Here is a 21,539-nt window from a genome sequence, read left to right as displayed (position 1 = left end):
AAGAGGGAAGACTTGAACCAGTGGTCTTCCACAGCCCAGGTGAGTGCTCCAACCACTGGACTAAAGGTTATAACGGAGAGTCTCCTCCTTGGCTGCTCTGCCTGGAGGTAGGTGGCCTTGTGTATGCTTGCCAGATTGGGTCTCTACACAAGTTAGGTGGAAGAGCACCTATCTTCCACTGGTTTGTGAATCACTCTGTGGTGGAGATAGGAGATAGGCGTCTGGACACAGAGTGAGACAGAGGTGTACAGAAACATAGGTGCCTAGGGAATTTTTACTGCAAAACCTTAGGTACTGAGTTTGGGCACCTACAGGGGTAGGTGGCAGCTGAGCAGGAGTTTTGTGAATTGCAATGGTGCTTAAAAATGGAAATTTGTTGCCTATATCTGCGGGTTAAGTGCCTAAATACCTCTGTGAATCTACCCCTTATCTCCTGGAAAATGGATGAAGGCTGACATATTCATTTCATATAAGCCATTGATAAGAAGGCAATTAGGTGTTTTGTTTTGTTTTTAATTATTGGTGACCATCACTGGATTTGAATTGACCAGTTATTCTTTGCTCTTCGTGTAGAATGAAGTGTACCTGTTGGTGAGAGATTCAAAGCACAGTCCTCTACGCTGCAGAAACCTGCATGGGCAGAGCAGGTGCACAGGAGGGCAATGTTTTTGAGCAGCGGAGGGCTTCACCACAGCTCCAGTTATGCTGGAATGGAGGAAAGTGCTAGAGTGGGAAAAGGAGGAGGTTACTGGACCCATACACAGCACAGATTCAGTGGCCAGAAACCCTCACATAAGAGCAGCAGTGGTGGGGACTCTGAGAAGGCTAGAATAGCTATGAAGGAGGGCTGCAAAATTGCTCCATATCCTGCTCTATCCCACCTAAGGGGGTCCCTCTCCAACTCCATATAAACCAAGCTTTGGAGGTGTGTGGATTTCACCCTTAATTTATTCCCTGAATCTGATCTTTCATTTATATGTCTTATTTAATCATCTCATGATAAAGCAATAACTTCAGCCTTCTTCAAGTTCTCCAGTGGAAAAAACTACTTTAAACAGTTCAAGTTGATCAGGGAAACAAATCTGAAAACCATCCAAAGCAGGAAAAAAATGCACCGTAAAGCAACCACATTTACTTGAACTATATATATTCTGTCTCAGGAATTTGGCATTCAAGATACTAGTGTTATTAGTCAGTAACAAAAAGAGAACATTTGGAGGAAGACTGCATTTTTCAATAGATAAACTCTTAACAGGAAGTGCAGTTTAACTAAACAATTTAGTTTGTTTTTTGTAATATAATGAAAAAGAGTGACACTGTGATTCAAGGGTTAAACCACTGCATGGACACAAACAAGGTCTGCAATGTCCAAAAGTCATTACAATCTGACTGGTGTTTGGTGGTCTGTGGGAGATGAGCTGGTGCTCTCAGATCCCTTATTAATAGACAGATGTCCATACTGAAAACAAAAGAACACCACACATCCCAGTTGGCATTATTTGGCACTACAGGTGGCCATCTCACGAGAACGAACAAGTGTTGAATGAACATGCATATTCTCATGCCTAGAGAGTTGTCCATCCTTGGGGCAGTGTGGGAAAGCTTGCACTGTCATCACTTCCATTTCCTCTACTGCCAGTTCGGTGTATGAACAGATTAATGAATTATTGAAAATATTAAATAAGATTGGTCCAGAGACAGATCCTTGAGGAATTCCACTAATATCCTTCCTCTAGCCCAACAGTTCTTCTTTTAGAACAACCAATTGTTGTGTCTCCTTTAGCCAGTTCCTTACACACCTCATAATTCTTGTAATAATCCCCATTTTATCCAGGTAAGCTAATAATTTCCCAAATAGAACTAAAAGAAAAGGAGTACTTGTGGCACCTTAGAGACTAACCAATTTATTTGAGCATGAGCTTTCGTGAGCTACAGCTCACTTCAGGTCCGATGAAGTGAGCTGTAGCTCACGAAAGCTCATGCTCAAATAAATGGGTTAGTCTCTAAGGTGCCACAAGTACTCCTTTTCTTTTTGCGAATACAGACTAACACGGCTGTTACTCTGAAACCAAATAGAACTGTATCAAATGCTTTACTGAAATCCAGGTAGATTAGATCTACCACATTTCCCTTATCTAAAAGATCAGTTAGCTTAAGGAAAGATCAGGTCTGTGTGACACAACCTACTTTTGGTAAACCTATGTTGCATTTTATCCCATTTTCATTTTACGTCAATGTCTTTAATTATTCTTTACTTTAATATTTGTTCTAAAATCTTGCATACTATTGAGGTCAGACTAATGGGGCTGTAGTTACCTAGATCACTTTTTCCCCTTTCTTATTATATAGGTACTAGGTTTGATAGTTTCCAGTTATACGGTACCTCAGTTTGATAGATTTATTAAAAATCCTTGCTAACAAGATGTTTGGTTATTAAAGTTAAAGCCAAAAAAATTGGGAGAGAAAAAAGGAAATCAGTGTAGAGTCAATTTTCCAAAGTACAGAATCTCCATTTCTTATATTCATAACATCATATACATTTTCCAATATGATACTGGAACACTATACAGTTTACTACAGTTTATAAGCCAAATTTACCCCTGCACAGAGGGCCCACAAAAGGCTTATTATTAATTATTATTATTATCAGATGCCTAACAACCCCAGTAATGGCGGGGATATTATTAGGTGCAGTACAAACACAGAACAAAAAGACAGGCCCTCCCCCAAAAAGCTTACAGACTAAATAATATTCCACTTAAATCGTACCTAAACTCTGGCATAAGCAAGTTTAATACCACTGAATGCAGTGGAGCTGTGGTTACTCATGTTGCAGTGAATTTGATCCAATGATCTTAACTAAGTTTAACCAGCTGGTTTGTTTTACTTTCTAGGTGTTCATGTCTTTGGCCTTTGTTCTACTGCTCTCATTACTGACATCATACAGCTGTCAACAGGGTATCAGACACCATATTTCCTGACTGTATGCAAACCTAACTACACATCCCTAAATGTATCCTGCTCAGAAAATTCTTACATTGTGGAAGACATTTGTTCAGGATCTGATCCCATAATCATCAATGGTGGAAGGTTAGTTCCATATTTCATTGTGTAATAATCTTTCCTTACATGGTTGCTTTTAAAGGATGTAGGTATTCACTCTTATTTTTAATTATCTGTCCCACTTACCAGGCTTAATCAGTAACTATCATCAATTCTGAGTGAGTTTTGACAGTTTTTATAACAAAATTCAGTGAATAAGTTGATCTTTAGATATGTTTACTGTAAACTTAACTAAGGCCTAAGGGAGACTTTGGAGAGTATTCAGACAGTCTTGAGTGCCTAACGGTGTGGTGGTACCCACTATTAACTAACAATTTTCTTCCCTTTCGAGTAGGCACAGTATCTAATTCATTTTTCAACCTGGGTTGCTTCTACTTTTACTTTTGATAGGGTCTTCATAAGTTCTACATGATGTGTAGGGAAAGATCATAGCTAAATACCCATGTTACCTGAGGTCTCCTTATACCTTAGTTCATGAAGTCCACTACACTTTGCTCTTTACTACTTTTTTGTGCATTTTCTGCTTGGCTGAAGTCAGGACATTGACAGACATTGAGACTGAAGTCCCTTATTTAAGAAAAGATCGCAGCATTGCAAACTACTCTACACTCCCCAACCAATATGAGCTTCAGTCCTTACCTGTCTAGGGACAAGAGGATAGTTCATTCTCTCTGGTCACTCAGGGAGATCACTCCCATGGAGATGGCCAACAAGCATGGAAGTTAACGCTATTTGTGGCGGTAGTTTATGTATGCTGGACATCAGTTCTCTGGGAACTCAGAGACCACAAATGCGTTTTAGACAGGCCAGCAGTCATCAGATGGTAAAACAGTCACTCCTAGAGATGAAGGACTCTATATCCTATTGCTCTGATGCACCTGGTCCTCACCATGAGTCTTAATATTTGACAGTTAGTTCAAGAAACTTACCCTAATTATACTTTTAGGCTCTTGAAAAATGCAGTCACATCTCCTCTTAAAACTCTTTATTCCATTGAACACACCACCAGTTTTTCCTAGCTCTCCCACAATAGGTTAACTCTCCTTTCTAATTTATCATTCATGTTGAAATCCCTTGAATGTTCGATACTGTGGTTTTCTAATTTGCACATAGGTATCTAAAAGAGATTCAGCAAAATTATAGAATGGCCGGAGCATGTGAGCTGCTTGGACACACTAGCGTGACCAGGGACAACTGCCAGTGAGCCTGGTGCCAACCATAGTGGACAGGGCTGGGGGCAGTACAGCCATGCCAGAGGAGCTGCCTGGGCTGGGCACTGGCTCCTGCAAGCGGCGGCCTGACATGCTGCTGCTTTCACTGTGTGGTTCCTGGCCCCGGTGCTGACCATGGTCCTGCTGGTCTCGCTTGCTGTCACTAGAGCCCTTCAGCTCCGCAGATATCTACTTTATGCCCACCAATATAAATTGTGTGTCCACGCGGGGCTCTAACTATAATGATAATTAAGTATTGGAACAGATATCCAAGGGAGGTTACAGAATCTCCATCACTGAAGGATTTTAAGAGCATGTTAGACAAACACTTGTCAGAGTGGGTCTAGTTATGCTTGGCCCTGCCTCAGCACAGGTGGCTGGACTAGATGACGTCTCAAAGTCCCTACCAGCCCTACATTTCTATCATTCTATAGTGGCTAATTCTTCACTCTGTTCTTTCCTACCCCATAAGCCTTTACTCTCACCTAGGCTCTGATTCTGCAAGGTGACTGGTGCAGGCAGTACCTTGCATCTGCATGGAATCCCACTGAGTTCAGTGGGGTTCCATAGGTCCACCCTTGCTCCAAGTAATTTCTTTATCCTTTCACGTAGGGCATCTACTGTTCTGTGTTTGCTGCACTTATTAGTCCACTCTGTCAAATGCCTTTTAGAAATTTCAGAATAGTACTTCACCCCTCACTTCGCATATCATCACCTCTAAAACATCAATCAGATTTGTCACATCAGATGAATATTTTATGAAGCCAGTGGCCAATTTTAATCAGCTCATATTTCTTCAGAAATGTTATGATCTCATCTCATATTAATATCTCTATGTTATTCCTGACACTGAGATTGCATTTGAAGATCTATAATTTTCTGGCTCCTCCTTAATTATTATTTTTGTTTCCTTCAAGTCCTTCTCCACTCATGCTGGAGTGGTCAGATATCTCTTATTGGTCCAACAGACTCTTCAGTCACCCCTGTTGGGGTTTTATGGTATAATCTCTCCAACCTTGGAGAGTAATCTGACTGTCGTGATTTTAACTTGTACAAGTCTTGTTTTTGTGAGATTGCTAATGGCCTTCATTTTTAATTTATAATACACCAGAAACTTTGTTTCCATATGTCGTAACTAGCCTCCAGACTCCCCTGTGAATAGTAAAGAGAAGAATTTGTGTAATTATTCAGCTGATAGAGAAAATTAATTTTCTCTGTTATCCCTTAGTGGTCCAGTGGCATTCCTCATCAGTCTCTTCCCCGGTTTATAGTCAAAGTGCCTTTCCATAATTTTATTCATATCATAGGTGAGTTCTGTCTCCTTTTGTTAGTTCTAGTTTTCTTAATCAGTTTTATACTCTGTTTTCTTTCATAATCCTCTTTATCCCCTTTGCATTGTGTGTTCTTACACTCTGCATGTTATATGAACTATTTTTCCTCTCATAGCTTCCTTAGTTTTATCCCCCATGTTTATATTTCATGACTCTGAGTGGTAGCTTATTTCTTGTGCTCAGAGTAGGTTTTCTTTCAGAACTCTGAATTTATCTACCACATTAATACTAGATGTTATGCTTTCCATTCACAAAGAAGAGTCATACATTTTCAGCCAAAATTATTTTCATTTTAAAATTAAAAGATAACAAAACAAGAAAGAATAAAATTAATATCTCCCTGAGAGAGCCCTGTATGTACCTCTCCTCTGTAACAGCCTGCATTTGCACTGAATGCAAAAAAACAAAAAGGTTCAGTAAACAGAAAATAAACCAAAACACAATGACACAGCTACACATCAAAGTCATGAAATTAAGACCCAGACCTGAACTTTGTCAAAGTTCAGACAGCTGGATCCAGTGCTGTGCTCAGGCCTCTCTCTCTATTCATTGGCACAACTGACTCTTTGACAAAGATGTGCAGACCAGAAATACATGGTTTCATTCACACAAATTGGGGGAGAAACAGAGTGGCTTCTACCACAGCCTATAGAGCAGGAGTGGGCAAACTTTTTGGCCCAAGGGCCACATCAGGATTCCAAAACTGTATGGAGGGCCAGGTAGAGAAGGCTGTGCCTCCCCAAACAGCCTGGCCCCTGCCCTCTATCTGACCCCTCCCACTTTCCACCCCCAGCTGGGACCCCCAGCCCCTAACTGCCCTCAGAACCCCACCCCCTATCCAACCCCCGCTGCTCCCTGCCTGCCCTGACCCCTAGCCACACCCCTGCCCCCTGACAGGCTCCCTGGGACTCTCACGCTTACCCAATCCCTCCCCATCCAACCTCCACCCCATCCAACCACCCCCTGCTCCCTGTCCCTTGACTGCCCCCCGGAACCCCCTGCCCCTTATCTAACCCCCCCCCCACACACACACACACTCTCTGCCCCCTTATTATGCCACTCAGAGCAGCATGTCTGGCAGCTGTGACCCCCGGCCGGAGGCAGACATGCTGCCACGCTGCCCTGCAGGAGCGCACAGCCCTGCTGCTCAGAGCGCTGGCGGCGTGGCAACATGACTGCAGAGGAGGGGGGACAGCAGGGGAGGGGCGGGGAACTCAAGAGCCAGGCAGGATGGTCCCGCAGGCGGGATGTGGCCCGTGGGCCATAGTTTGCCCACGTCTGCTATAGAGGCTCCATGTCCTAGGGAGGGAAGATTTTTGTTTTTCTTCCCTATGCCACTCTTAATACTTATGGATATTCCTTGTGAAAGGCTCTCAGAATTTACAAAGGAGTCAAAGATCTAAATCTCTGACCTTACTAATGAGAAATTAACACATTTCTATTTAGCCATAGTCAAAACTGAGGAATTGCTAGGGCATGTCTTCACTACCCGCCGAATCGGCGGGCAGCAATCGATCCAGCGGGGATCGATTTATTGTGTCTAGTCTAGACACGATAAATCAATCCCCGAGTGCTCTCCTGTCGACTCCTGTACTCCAGTGCCGTGAGAGGAGCAGGCAGAGTCGACGGGGGAGTGGCAGCCGTCGACTCACCGCAGTGAAGACACCACGGTAAGTCTATCTAAGTACGTCAACTTCAGCTACATTATTCACGTAGCTGAAGTTGCATAACTTAGATCCAATCCACCCCTCCCCCCACTATACACCAGGGCCTGGACACAAAGTTCAGATCAGTGGAGTTGCATTCACACTAGTTCTGAATTTGGGCCACAGAGTTCATTTACACAGAATTATTTAGAGAAGACAAAGCAAAACGCAGAATATAAAAAAATATGATGCAGCCTCTCAAAGAAAAAACAATTCTTTAATTCACCAGGACATACTGTAGACGACAACATCTTCTTAGCATTGCTGTAACGTTCTAAGAGGGGCATATTTATGACAACAAATTGACATATATTTTCTATTTATAGTGCCCTTTTTTAAAGGTCAGAGTCGTTCCGTTCATCTTCCACAGACCTTTAACTAGGATTCTGGTCAAGAACCCTGGCTGTACAACAGAGGTTGTTTTTTTTTTTATAAACTGAATCTAGCCCTTTATTTTTTTTTCCTCTCATGCCCTTGTGACTTTTTTGTTCTTCTTTTCAGAGAAAAGAAGGTGTTGAAATGCAATCATAAAGGGGCAAATGTCAAGATCCAGAATATCTGATGTGACAGTTTTATTTAGCTACTGCTGTTATGGTTCTGGCTGCAAATGTTCTAAAATAATAGACGCTAAGCTACACATTGTAACTTTCACCCTCGTTATAACTCCTTATCTGGGACTCAATCCTGGAATGTGCTGAGAGTACTCAACTCTGTCATCACTTGGAGCTGAGGCCTCCCCCCACCCCCAGCATGTTGCAGAATCCGGCCAAAAATCAGGAGTCCCCCACAATCTTGACATCTTCAAGGAATCTTCTAATTTTTTTGTCTTGCTGGTCTGCTCCTTTAGCTGTTGGGTGAAGGGGCTGGATTACTTTATCCTGAAATGCTTTCTCCAGTTCCTTTGCCGTACGTGAGCCTGTCACGTCAGGAACTACTGGGAGCTGAATCTGAGGAACCAGGAGACAGAGAAAATGAAGGTTCACTATGCCCGCCTCCTTAAGACAAGAAAGCTCCATTGTTATTCCCCCCTTTTCACAACAGTAATATGGGGAGGAAGGAGGAGAGAGAAAGCACAGAGAGGATGCAGGGTCTCTGCGCAGTCAGAGGAAGACATTTAGGGGGATGTCAGAGTGCTGAAGAAATTAAGCCTTCACACTGCTCCTCCAGACCACCTACAACATTTCAGGACGCTTTCTGTTTTCCATATTATCAGTCTTACTTGTGGGTCCCCATTTCTCATATTTGGCGAAGCAACTTTCTGCTATTCTGGTGGTGCAAAGCTGCCCTTCAGCCAGTGGATCTTGGCACCAGAGGAGCTCTTCTGCTTAGGGTGATCCTTGGTTGGTGTAGAGACACTGTAGCAACAACTATTCTAATCACCATCCTGACTGACTCTTCAGGGGGCATAGCTAGGGAAAACCGGGTGTGACCACAACTCCCTCATGCTCCAGCAACACCCAGTTACTATAACAGTACATTGGTAGCAGTCACAAATTAGAGCAGTCCCCAGGAGTGGCATTCAGATGGCCCAACATTTGCAGAAGCAGACTGCTTCCTGACCTGTGCTGCGCACTCTTAGGCCACAGCTAATCATCTGAGCCATGAACTTCATTGATTAAGATTATGGAGATATATATAATGTAATCAATTATTTGCACATATTATTTGACTAGCAGTAGAATAATATTGTTGATGAATAAATTATTCACAAATAATAAAACTCCATTATTTGACTAGCTCTATAGATGGCTAAACAATGTGCCTCAAATAAATTATTCACGTTTTTCCCCTCAATCAGAACTACCTATATTGATAGAAAAGAATAAGGTAGATAATGTGTAGCAGTCTTCCTGTAATACTCATTCCAGTCACTAACCGCCTAAAGAAAGAATTAATGAAATCTCAATCTATTTACTATGTAAGAATTTTTTTTAATGAGATTTTTGAGCTTATCTCTTTGGACCCAATCATCCAAACATCTACTATTAGTTGTTAGTCAAAAAGGAAGTCCCTCTGAAGTCAACGGAATAATTATATAACTCATATGAACAGACTTTTGTAGGATATGGCCCATCATGAAAAAATATCCAGAAATGTAATTATATATATATTTGCCCCTTTAAAGAAATCAACTATCTCAGAGTTTGGTGCATCTAGTTTGTTTTTTAATATCAGAAAATGATTTGGTGTTGAATATTTAAAACAAAATGTGATTATTTTATTAATTCAGTTCTTAGCTGATCCTTTCCCCAGAATACGGAATGGGGACTTAGGAAAAAATATAAAAGATAATTTATTTGCTTGTGATTCGTAAGTTAAAAAAGACTGTACCATCCCATGTGTTTTTAAATGAGCAGTCGCAGAGTGTATTTGAACTGAGAAGCATAATTTGAGTATCCTTCCTTGGCAGAAAGTCATTCCCTTCTCAACATGCGACTCTGGCAGCCTTTGCAGCTGTATATATTTCGGTAAGTAATCAACTCTGTTCATTATTCATTTGTACTAGAGAAAAGTCAGAATGTCATTTACTCTCTGGTGTAAAGTGACTTGACTTAGATTGTTGCCTAACGTAGTAAGGAAATAAATAAGCTCTTATCCTCTGAGCCTGACAGCAAAATGAAATTACAAATAGCTAAAATAAACTCAATATTGTATTACTATAAAAGAAACAGTAGGGACACAGTAGTTCCACACAGTTTGTTATCTAGCAACATTATCCTTTGTAGTGGAGTGTAACATTAAAGCATATTTAATGCTTCATATTATTCACATACAAAATATGATACTTGTCTTATAAAGTGATATTTTAGTTTGCGTTCAAATAATGCTTAACATATCCTGCCTCTTTTCTTCCTCCCATCTAACTTCAAACATTGCATCCAAACTCTAGACTTTAAGGGACAAATTCTTACTTGATATCGCTGCATTGACTTCAGTGGAATTACATCAGGAATTTGTTTGTTTGATGTGAATAGCTCCACTGATATTTACCAATAGGATTGGCTGGCTAATTTATGGTTAGTTGTGCCTTTGTTGAATGTTTAATTTTTAAAATCTAGGAGGAGCACAGGTCAGAGGCTAGGAACTCAGCAAGATTCAAAGAGCAAGTGGCTGTTTATGTAAACAACAAAAATATCTAGAGTTAATGCTAACGGAGGATTGGAAGCAGTGTGAAACCTTATGTTTCCGGGCTTAAATCAGTTACTGCAGACAGTCTTTTTGTTCTGTGTTTGCACAGTGACTTGCATAATGGAGTGCTGATTCGTGAGGGACTTCTAAGCACTTCTGCAATGCAAATAAATAATAAATAACAACCACTGATTAAATTGAAACCTTCTGGGGGGGGGAAGGATTGATTACCCCACATCTGCCCACTGTGGGATCTCTTGTACCTTCCTCAAAGCAGTGTTTCTCAACCTTTTTAGGTTAGTGATTCCTTATTCAAAGTCAAAACATTACACCATCCCCTTACACTTACTATCAAAATAAGAGTAAAAAATATATTAAGGATAACCATGATAGGTCTATATAATTTAATTGTGTGTGTGGTTATATACTCAACAGACAATACTTGACCATGAAGGTTAAGGGAAGTGGAGGAGCAAGATTTTCTTTGCTTTAGATTATAATAAAATTTTCAGCACATTGTGATTGCTTTTTGTGACATACACCCAGGGGTCATGACCCACTGGCTGAGAAACACTGCTCTAAAGTATCTCGTACTAACTGCTCTCAGAAACACTGTATTAGATGGACGATGGGTCTCATCTGGTTGGACAATTCCTATGTTCCAAAAGCACTATCTCCTTAGCTAGTAATATTTGCAACACACCAAATCCTTACTCAGGTCTGAGTTGCATTGTCTTCGGTGAGAGTTTGGCTTGGATAAGGCCTTTGGACGTGGTCCCATTTGATTAAAGATTTTTCTATAGCAGTTGAATGGATTTTACCAAGAATGAAAAATAAAATCAACAAAATTGATGCAATAAGAATATACCAGGCATTCCTTTGTATTCAGTTGAAGAAACCATACATGAAATAAAGTCATGTCCTCTTAGATCAATCTGAAATTTCATAAATCACTTTTTCTTTTCTTTTCAAGATGTACTTCAATTCCACTTTAACCGACTCCTCCAAACTTCTGAAACCTCTTCTCGTCTTCGCATTTATCATCTGTGGAATTATATGTGGCCTGACTCGTATCACCCAGTACAAGAGCCATCCAGTTGATGTCTATTGTGGTTTTCTAATAGGAGGAGGAATTGCTCTCTATTTGGTAAATACAGTATGAATGTGTTCTAAGTTTTAGAAAACACAAGTCATTCATATTTCAATGGGCTAGTGAATTCTACACAAGTATCGTTTCTGGAGATAAACTGATAAAGGGGGAACAGGATGGCTTTAAAATGGATTGCCTGTCATAGGGATGACACCCCACCTGGGATGCCCTCATGCAGCAGGCTGCAGCATTATAGGTGTGTTAGCATCAGTTTCCTTTTTCTCCATCCATGAAAGGAACATAATTTCCTCAGTGTCCAACACAAAGCCCCATCTCTAGGTATAATTTATTCACAAGCAGCAGTTTCCCCAAAACCTTTGTAGTAAAACCATTCTCCACAGACCCACAGTAAACATATAAAGGTACAACACTTTCTCCATTCTCCTCCTCAGGGACAAAACCGCTGTGTCACCCACCCAAAAGTCAATATCAGCACCGTGTTCCCTGTTCTTTTTTGCCTTGTTCCAGGGCCTCCCTTTCCAGGCCATCCACCTGGGAATAAGCAGTCTCATGACTCTTCTACCCCAGATACAGGATTAGTCCTTTTCAACCTCCCAGCACTGGCTCCCCAGCTCAGCAGGCTAGCCCCGCCGCTGGTCTCCTAGCCTGGCCTCCCTCCCTGTTTCACGGAGGCCTGCAGGGCTTTCCATTCTCTGCAGCTTCCCTGTCTCCCCCAAGAAGCTCTCACCTGACCCTTTCTTTGCTCCTCCAGCCTGTGCTCTCAGGCACAGCTCACCCTGCCCTTTCCTGAACCTCCCGTCTTGGGCCCAGAGCCATCTCATAACCCCTGTTGGAGGAAAGCCAGTCAGTCGCAGTGCATTGGACCCTGCTTCATCTTAAAGGAGCCAGTCACCCAGTGAAAATAACATAATGTACAACGTTGCTATTAAAAGGAAATGTAATTTAAGATTGAACATGGAAACAGCTCTAAGACTGTGTGCTATCTGAAAGTATCTTGTGACTTTTCTATCCAAACACTAGCTAAAATAATGGATTAGATCAGAATTTGCTGCCATGTGTAGTTTATATTACAAATATCAGTTTTGTTTTCACAATTAAATATGAACTTTAAAACGGCCAAAATTAACATAAACAGGTACAATAAATTGCCAAGTTGGTAATAAACTAAGGGCAACGTAATGCCCTTGTACATCATTGGAACATGTTGGGAGGTTGTGCAGAACTCTGCGGCCTGAGCAGGGATCCTCTGAGGCACTCCAGGTGTATAGGGTAGAAGGATTCAAGAAGGGCTTAGCTCTCCTTACATCTGTTGGTGAAAAGCATAGCAAGTATTCCTCCAGTGCTTGGTGTTGTGTGTGCTAGGAAGTGGGGCTCTGGACACATCCCCAGTCTGACTGATCTACATCATCTTAAGTCTTCAGAACACTGTTAGGCTAGCTACCTCCTAGCCTCCCCAGTGCTCAAGGAATTCTAGTGACAGCATTTTTCCTGGGTCCTGTGTGGGTGAGGAAAAGATGTTTCCCTGCATCCAGCTATGAACCAAAATGAGTCAGAAATGCTCTTCAATATAGTATTAAAACAGATGATGTTCAGTCACATCATGGTAATCACTTGACAGTACAGGCTATATGCCAAGGGTTCTCAAACTGGGGGTTGTGACCCCTCAGGGGTCGCAAGGTCATTACATGGGGGGTCGCAAGCTGTCAGCCTCCACCCCAAACCCTGCTTCACCTCCAGCATTTATAATACCATTAAATATTTTAAAGTGTTTTTAATTTATAAGGAGGGTCACATTCAGAGGCTTGCTGTGTGAAAGGGGTCACCAGCAGTGATGACCTGCCAAAATTTTAACAACCGGTTCCCTATTAAAAGTTGTGATTTAAGGTATGTGCCCCAGTATGTATTTTTGTACCAGCAGGGTTACCATATGTCTGTATTTTCCCGGGAGGAACCTCCCTAATGGCGATTTAAGAACCAAAAAGCCTGACCTGTCCGGGAAAATACGGTGTATGTTAACCCTGCCTAAAGTTCTTTTTTAAAAAGATGGGCCTGAACTAGAAATCAGCGAAGTTTCACATGTGTGGGTCCCTGCCACTCCCTGGGGGTGTGCTAGGGTGACCAGATGTCCTTATTATATAGGGACAGTCCCAATTTTGGGGTCTTTTTCTTATATAGGCTCCTATTATCCCCCACCCCCTGTCCTGATTTTTCACACTTGCTGTCTGGTCACCCTAGGGCGTGCACATGTGTGGGTCCCAGCTGCTCCCTGCCCCCCTCACTGAAGCAGGTGTGCAGGGTTACTGCCCTGGGAACTGCAGGGCATCAGTGGATGGGGGCCAGCTGCAGACAAGGGCGTGGGGCAGGGCTAGCTGGAGGCAGCGGATGCGGGGGCTGGCTGGAGAAAGGAGGGTGCGGGGTTGGCTGGAGGCAAGGGAGTGCAGGGCTGGCTGTGGGCAGGGCAGGGGGTGTGGAGCTGGCTGGAGACAGGAGGGTCCGGGGCTGGCTGGAGGCAGGGCAGGGGCTGACTGGAGGTAGGGGCTGGCTGCAGGCAGGACAGGGGGGTGCAGGGCTGGCTGCAGACAGGGGCTGGCTGCGGGCAAGGCAGGGGGTGTGGCAGGGGCTGGTGCGGGCAGGGCAGGGGGTGGCTGGAGACAGGGGCTGGTGCAGGCAGGGCAGGGGGTGGCTGGAGACAGGGGCTGGCTGCGGGCAAGGCAGGGGGTGTGGCAGGGGCTGGTGCGGGCAGGGCAGGGGGTGGCTGGAGACAGGGGCTGGTGCAGGCAGGGCAGGGGGTGGCTGGAGACAGGGGCTGGCTGCGGGCAAGGCAGGGGGTGTGGCAGGGGCTGGTGCGGGCAGGGCAGGGGGTGCGGCAGGGGCTGGTGCAGGCAGCGCAAGGGGTGGCCGGAGGCAGGGACTGGCTGCGGGCAGGGGGTGCGGGGGTCGCCGGAGGCAGGGGCTGGTGCAGGCAGGGGGTGCGGGGGTGGCTGCGGGCAGGGTGGTGGGTACTCACAGGGAGAGCAGCAGGACGCAGCCCAGGCCCAGCAGAGCAGCCGGGGACCCACCAGGCAGCATCGGGAGCCCCAGGGCCAGGGGAGCAGCAGCAGCAACAGGGCTTATGCTCAGGGCCAGGCGGCAGCCCACATGGCTCCCCCAGCGCAGCGCCCCCGCCGGCCAGAGGAGGAATTACATCACTTCTCGGCCGGAGCCCATCAAAGCCTCAGCGCCCCCTGCAGGGAAGCGGGTTAACAACCGGTTCTAAAACTGCTTCAAAATTTAACAACCGGTTCGCGCGAAGCAGTGCGAACCGGCTCCAGCTCATCACTGGTCACCAGTACAAAAGTTTGAGAACCTTTGCTATGCAATGCCCTCACCAGAGGATGATATTAGAGGCAATAGCTTTTAGAGTGGTAGAAGTAACACCAATATGAGTAGACTATTGAAATCACACTGTATATGAAAATGGTCAGTTCCTGTGTATTGTAACCTGATCTGGAATTGATTTTTTTACTCTGGATGCCACATAAAATGACAAGTGCATGTAAAGACATACAAAATTCACAGCAAAATTGAGTTGTGCCTATGTTTGAAACACACACTCAAGCATGTTCTTGACTAAGCTTGCTCATAGGCTGTTGCATGATGGCTTACTTCAGAGACTCTTCATTCTAAATACTCTGCAGCCAGCAAATCAGCTCTGAAAAGTAAAAAAAAAAAAAATCAATGGGGAGGTTGAGAAGGAGAAATTAATACTGTGTAATTACAAACAGATCTGGAAGTAGTGCAAAGAATTAACCTGAGTGATTAGCTCAAGCATTTGGACTGTTTATTAAATATTCTCTCTCACTAGAATTTCTTTAAAATGATATTGTTTTACAACTGGCCCACTGAATGGAGTAAATGTCACGAAGCTAAACCTTGTTGAAGTTCTGCATACGTTGGAAGCCAATTGATTCAAATTGTTCTATCATGTAGATATTGTATTACATGGTCATTACACAGTAGAAAGGGCAGAACCACTGAGCAGAGAACTAATCTAGCTGGAACAAGTTTCAGTAAATCAGAGCAGACAGTTGTGTAGCTGTAAACATTACTTAAGTGAAGGCCAGGAATTGTGAAAACATTATTTTAAAAACAAAACATTCTCCCTTGTACTGTACCTGCTGCTTTGTAGGAGGGGGAAATAATCCTCTGCTTTTCCCAGTTATTCTCTTAGACTACATGGGTGTAATAAAGGATCACAATGGTACCACTTTATACATACCTGCATGTACAGAACTGAGGGAAAAATTTGGAACAATAAATAAGATTTGTATTGGTGAGGATAAGTAGTAATGGAAAGAAAACAAACTGAACCATTTAGCTGTATTAATATTATGCGTTTTCTATTTATTTAAACCCATGAAAGTATAATTAAAGTGTCTGAAAATATTTGTTTTTCCATAATTATCTAATGCTTCTATCCAAATATCAGGGTCTTTATGCTGTGGGGAACTTCTTGCCAAGTGAAGAGAATGTAATTCACCAGAATCTGCAAAGAGAACCATTAAGATCTTTGACAGACCTGAGTCAAGATGCCAACAGAATTTTACCGGGTAAAAATGGTGGCAATAGTGACGGCTGTTCCTCTCACCATTCTGAGAGTATTCTGAATCGAAACCATAGAGATTCTGGATCCCTGACTAACATCAAGAGAGCAAATGCTGATGTAGAGATTATAACTCCACGAAGCCCAATGGGAAAGGAAAATATGGTTACTTTCAGCAACACTTTGCCAAGAGTCAACACGCCATCACTGGAAGATCCAGCAAGGCGAAACGCAACAATTCATGCATCAATGGACTCTGCCCGTTCCAAGCAACTTCTTTCTCAATGGAAGAACAAGAACGAAAGTCGAAAATTGTCTTTGCAAGTAATAGAGACTGAATCCGGCCATTCACCACCAAGGGCTATTGAAATGCGATCAAGCTCTGAGCCATCCAGAGTGGGTGTTAATGGTGATCATCATGGCCCCAGCAATCAGTACCTCAAAATTCAGCCTGGCAGTGTTCCGGGTTGTAATAACGCGGGTCTTTCTGGAGGGCCAAGAGTCTCTATTCAGTCACGTCCTGGTTCTTCACAGCTAGTCCATATTCCTGAAGAGACCCAGGAAAATATAAACACATCTCCCAAAAGTAGTTCAGCTAGGGCCAAATGGCTGAAAGCTGCAGAGAAAAGCGTTGCATGTAGAAGTAACAGTCAGCCAAGAATCATGCAAGTAATAGCCATGTCAAAGCAGCAAGGAGTGCTTCAGAGCAGTCCTAAGAATTCAGAGAGCAGCACAGTCACCTGCACTGGAGCCATCCGATATAAAACCTTGACAGATCATGAACCCAGTGGTATTGTAAGAGTTGAGGCCCATCCAGAAAATAACAGACCCATAATTCAGGTGCCATCAGAAGGTGAAGGGAGTGGATCTTGGAAATGGAAAGCTCCCGAGAAAGGTAGCCTTCGTCAAATTTATGAGCTAAATGATCTCAATAGAGACTCTGAGAGCTGTGACTCCTTGAAAGACAGTTATGGGTCTGGTGACAGGAAAAGAAGTAACATAGATAACAGTGAGCATCACCATCATGGGGTTACGACTATAAGAGTCACACCAGTGGAGGGAAGTGAGATTGGCTCAGAAACTCTGTCCATCTCTTCAAGCCGTGACTCCACACTTCGAAGAAAAGGTAACATTATTTTAATCCCTGAAAGAGGGAGCAGCCCAGAGAACACCAGAAACATCTTCTATAAAGGAACATCCCCCACAAGAGCTTACAAAGAATGAAAAGAGACATGTCAGCTGATCCATATGACCAAGAATTAACACATTTTGATAAAGCTTGTGCTCTCTTTCTTTTGAGCAGATTCAGAAATATTCTTGATGTGCCAAATTTACTGAGCATCGGCCTGACTATTGTTGGATGTTGCTGATGTATGGTGTGCATGAGCTTGTGGATTTCATGTGGTTGGGGGGGAGGGGGAAAGCACAATGCAAGAACCTAATACAAAGAGTTTTCTTACAACTTGTTTCGTCAGACTAAAAACATTTCTCAGAGGGTGACGATATCAATCAAAGTGATGGTCTTGAACACAGACACTTTATTTCCTGAATGTGCCAACTTTTTGATTTTATTTATATTTATGTCTGAGGACAAATAATTTTTTCACAGCAAAGCCTGTATCAGTGTTGTATATTCACCTTTGCAGATTTTGCACCAAAACTTTAATACAGGGTGGTGCTGACTATAACTTTACATATTTTGAAAATTTACATATGCGTTAAACTCGACACATGACATATTGATGTGCAGTTACTTTAAAAGTAATACTGCTAATACTAGGACGATGCTGGCTGCATTCATGTAGAGTAGGAAATATTTACAGCTTTGTTATAGTGGATTTGTCACATTAAAAGATTGCAAAGATTTTGTGTAGTTCTTTGAAATAATGTTTACTGCAACAAAAAAAATATGTGGGTGACATTCCATTGGAGTGGAATAACTATCTAGTTTGAATAGTTTAGCTGCTGCTGCTCAACTTTTGTTTAAGTACAGGTGCTACTAATGAAGAGGCTTCTTAGTGGGCTAACTTGTAGAACAGTTTTAAATATTGTTTTTAAAGGGATCTTTTAAAGCACATAAAATAATACAGATTTTGCATTTTTACAAGCTCTCATTTTGTCTCTCTGCAGACCTTATATTTTTCTGTTAATTTTTAACTAGATAATGCTTGACACTGATAACTGCAAAGAAATTTGCTGTGAAAGAAGGTGAGCCATGAAAACTGAAATTGCTACTGCCTGATCAGTCACTAACTATTGATTAACTGGCATTCTAGCTCACACTTGGATGTACACACTTCACTTGCTTAGCTTAGCACAAAATGACCATAAGCTTCACTCTTGTCATAGTGGATCCTTATTTTAATGCTTTGCTTTAAATTTGGAATGTCTTAGTATGCAGAATCAATACACGAGTATTGCATTGTGCCTCGGGTGCTACTGGGGGCCCTGGGACAGACTCATAAGACCCTCCTTAAACATGGCTTTTTTTCAGTTAGGAATCAAGAGGGCTGTGTCCTGGCACTGGAGAGAATATGGATGAACTCCTAATGGTGTGATTCTTCCTGTAATACTTTTATAATATGAGGAAGTAACTTGCCTTCTTAGAATCTGTGTTGCCAGGAATTACTAAACTGGACTCTAAAAGGAACTAAAATGGCTTTGTCCTGGACATGCAGGAGGACAGACAAGATGCAAGGGATTTGGTGTAATTAGGCTGCAACTTTAGCTCATCTGGAAACTACCAGGCAATGTCTTGTACAGTTCAGGTCCTGATTCCTTCCTTAATTGTTTCCACCTAGTGGATCAGTCCCCCAGCTCTCCACAGATGGTCTCTAGCCTGTTGCTGGGACCCCACTGGGAGCCCTCATAGGAGGGATAAGGGGCTGATGATGGGGGGCTGTCTTCTTGCTGAATCAGACGTTAGGAGCCCTAACCCCTTTCCTCTCCAGGCACCTCCTAAGTCAACTTCTTTAGGGGAAGGCACCCCTAAATCAACTTCCAGTTCTGGTTCATGAGGGAGCTGGGCCCCTATAGAATGAGTACCTGTACTGAACATCTTCCACTTACTAAATTGCAGCAGCTTGAACTTAATCTCCTAACCTACTCCACCAGGTCACTGAGCTGCTGTGGAGAAGGCAAAAAAACCCCAATCTGGCAGTAAGGTGAAAAAATCCTTCCTAGTCCGAAATAAGGTGCCTAGTGCAATGCCCACAGCTGACCTAACAATCCCAGGACCTACTTTAATCCCAGGGACTGGAGGCATGGAGGGGGATTCCAGCCGGAGGAACAGGCTTTATATACCCTCTCCCCAATCCAGTGTACAGGGACAAATGATTGACCTGAGCCCTGCTGGCCAGCCCACCACTTCAGGTGATGCTTTCCCCTTCCCCAAACCCCTGAAGGAAGGGGGCAGGGAGACCCTTAATGGAGCCAGTATCTGTTTTCCCCACCAATCCGAACAGACGCCCCCACCTCCTCACCTCTGAGATTCCAAGTTTGAATTCTGCAGATTATGTTTAAGGAACGATCCTGTGGGGGTGGTGTAGTCTGCTACTAATGGTGAGTGTTACTACTGGGCACTATAGTGGTGAACGTAACCATAGAAACCAGGGAACGGTGAGAAAAGAAAAGTAATTTTTTAGAATATGCAGTTTCAGATTACAATAGTTACAAGGTTTGTTTTGTTTTTGTTTATATAAATAAAACTGAGTCTTCAGTCCTTGGTATTTAATATCAAACCTTTTTTACACATTTCCTAGGGATTGCAAACACGTGGATTGTCTTGGATAAAATATGTAGGCTTTAGCTTAGTTTGGGTGTACAATTGAGCAGGTAGGATTAGCTTTAATGGAATGGATATGACACAGTCATTGCTGGCCTATAAATTCAAGAGGAGGGGACATAAGTAGATAAACCTGAAAAAAGAAATGGAAAACTGCAACTGGAAATACTGGCAATAAACCAAGGATTATACACTACTCTCTCCAGCAGTATAACTGTTTTGGAGATGACTGGGTTTCTGGTGGGAGTGGTTGCTCTTTATTCCTTGGTTTTAGTTGAGCCATTTATGGGTATCTAGCATATGTTGCTTTTACTACTATGAAATTTGCTGCATTATTTCAAGTGCAGTGTGATATTTTTCCTATCAAGCTTTCCTATTTCTTAACAAAAGATTTTAAAGCACTTGTGTAATCATTGAAATTGTGTTCTTTACATAATATTGATATATTCTTTTTTTACTCAAAGTGCCAAAGGCTACTCTTTTTAATAATGGCTTATCAAATTATATTACATTAGAAAACAAATGTAATAAGAAATACATTGGAACTCAGATTTCTGCATGTATCTCTGATAAGGAGCCTTTTGTAAAATTAACCTGTGTTTACATTCCACTAATACCTTAATTTAAAATGGATGAAATAAATTGACAGGTGGCATCTTCTTAGTGTTCTAATTTTTCTTACTTGTGAAAGGGGGAACCAATTTCTTTGTTAGGCTGTGCTCTACTGAGAAAAAAATACTGGAAATATAAAATTAAATATGTTTTTCAATGAAAATTCTATATATAAAATATTGTGTTTAATAAACTGTTATGCAATGTTTTCAAATGGAAAAATTTGTAAATTGCTAGAATGTATTTTGTTAAATAAGTACAGATCAATGCTACTGTGTGAGTTTATTGTGCTATCATAAAAATAAAGATTAAATTCCTCATTGAAGTTCAGTCATTTCATCTGTAGCGCAGTAGAAGTCAAGTTCCCATTTCCCCTCTCCTTCCCCACTCCTGGCCCCCTTCTTTTTTGTATCATTAATGTGTAGCTTAAGAAACGTAAAATCTGGCAGCACTGGCAGCTAATCTGAGCCATTAGCCGTGCCATCTAAAATATACAGGAAGTCATAAGGGACTGTTTAAGGACAGAAAGTCTTAGATCTATGGGAAAAAATGCACATGAAAATGTGAAGCCAGTGAATCTGGACATGAAGGGCCTGATCCTAAGCCCGGTAAAGTCCATGGAAAGATAGCCTTTGATATCAGTGTGCTTTCAATTGGGCATTGCCATTTCCACAAAAGGAGACAGTGCAGTTTTTCATTTGTTCTCACCAGTAAAAGGCAGAGGGGTTTACTCCGCTTCTTGTCATGCAATTTTAGAGGCTGAATTTTACTCACATAATCAGAATGCTCAGAATGCAAAAAAGGGCGAGGAGAGGGGGTCAAGAGTCATAGAAGGAAACTGAGAAAAAGCCATAAAGTAATTGTTGTGGGACATAAGAAAACTAACTTCTTGTGGAGGGAGAATCAGAAAGACAGGACTTAACATGTACGTACAATGGAAGGAAAAGAAAAAGGAGGAGGGTAGAAGAAAAGCAACAGATGAGAATTCCTCTTCTACCCACACCAGCAAA

At 42.4% G+C, this 21,539-nt stretch overlaps 1 protein-coding gene across 1 annotated transcript in view; it reads left to right on the top strand.

Annotated features, from left to right (window-relative positions):
* PLPPR4 (phospholipid phosphatase related 4) overlaps positions 1-20,653 on the top strand; it is a 47,188-nt gene extending 26,535 nt beyond the window's left edge. Inside the window, exons 4-7 of the mRNA XM_084636301.1 lie at positions 2,895-3,090; positions 9,722-9,779; positions 11,414-11,587; positions 16,020-20,653. Of these exons, the coding sequence (XP_084492427.1) occupies positions 2,895-3,090; positions 9,722-9,779; positions 11,414-11,587; positions 16,020-17,357 (1,766 nt within the window). The 3' untranslated portion in view covers positions 17,358-20,653. The remainder of the gene's footprint in view (positions 1-2,894; positions 3,091-9,721; positions 9,780-11,413; positions 11,588-16,019) is intronic.
* Positions 20,654-21,539: the final 886 nt, after the last annotated feature.

The sequence above is a fragment of the Lepidochelys olivacea genome, assembly GCF_965140295.1.
Source record: "Lepidochelys olivacea isolate rLepOli2 genome assembly, chromosome: 8".
Lineage (NCBI taxonomy): Eukaryota > Metazoa > Chordata > Testudines > Cheloniidae > Lepidochelys > Lepidochelys olivacea.
This window is presented reverse-complemented; position numbering and strand designations above follow the sequence as displayed.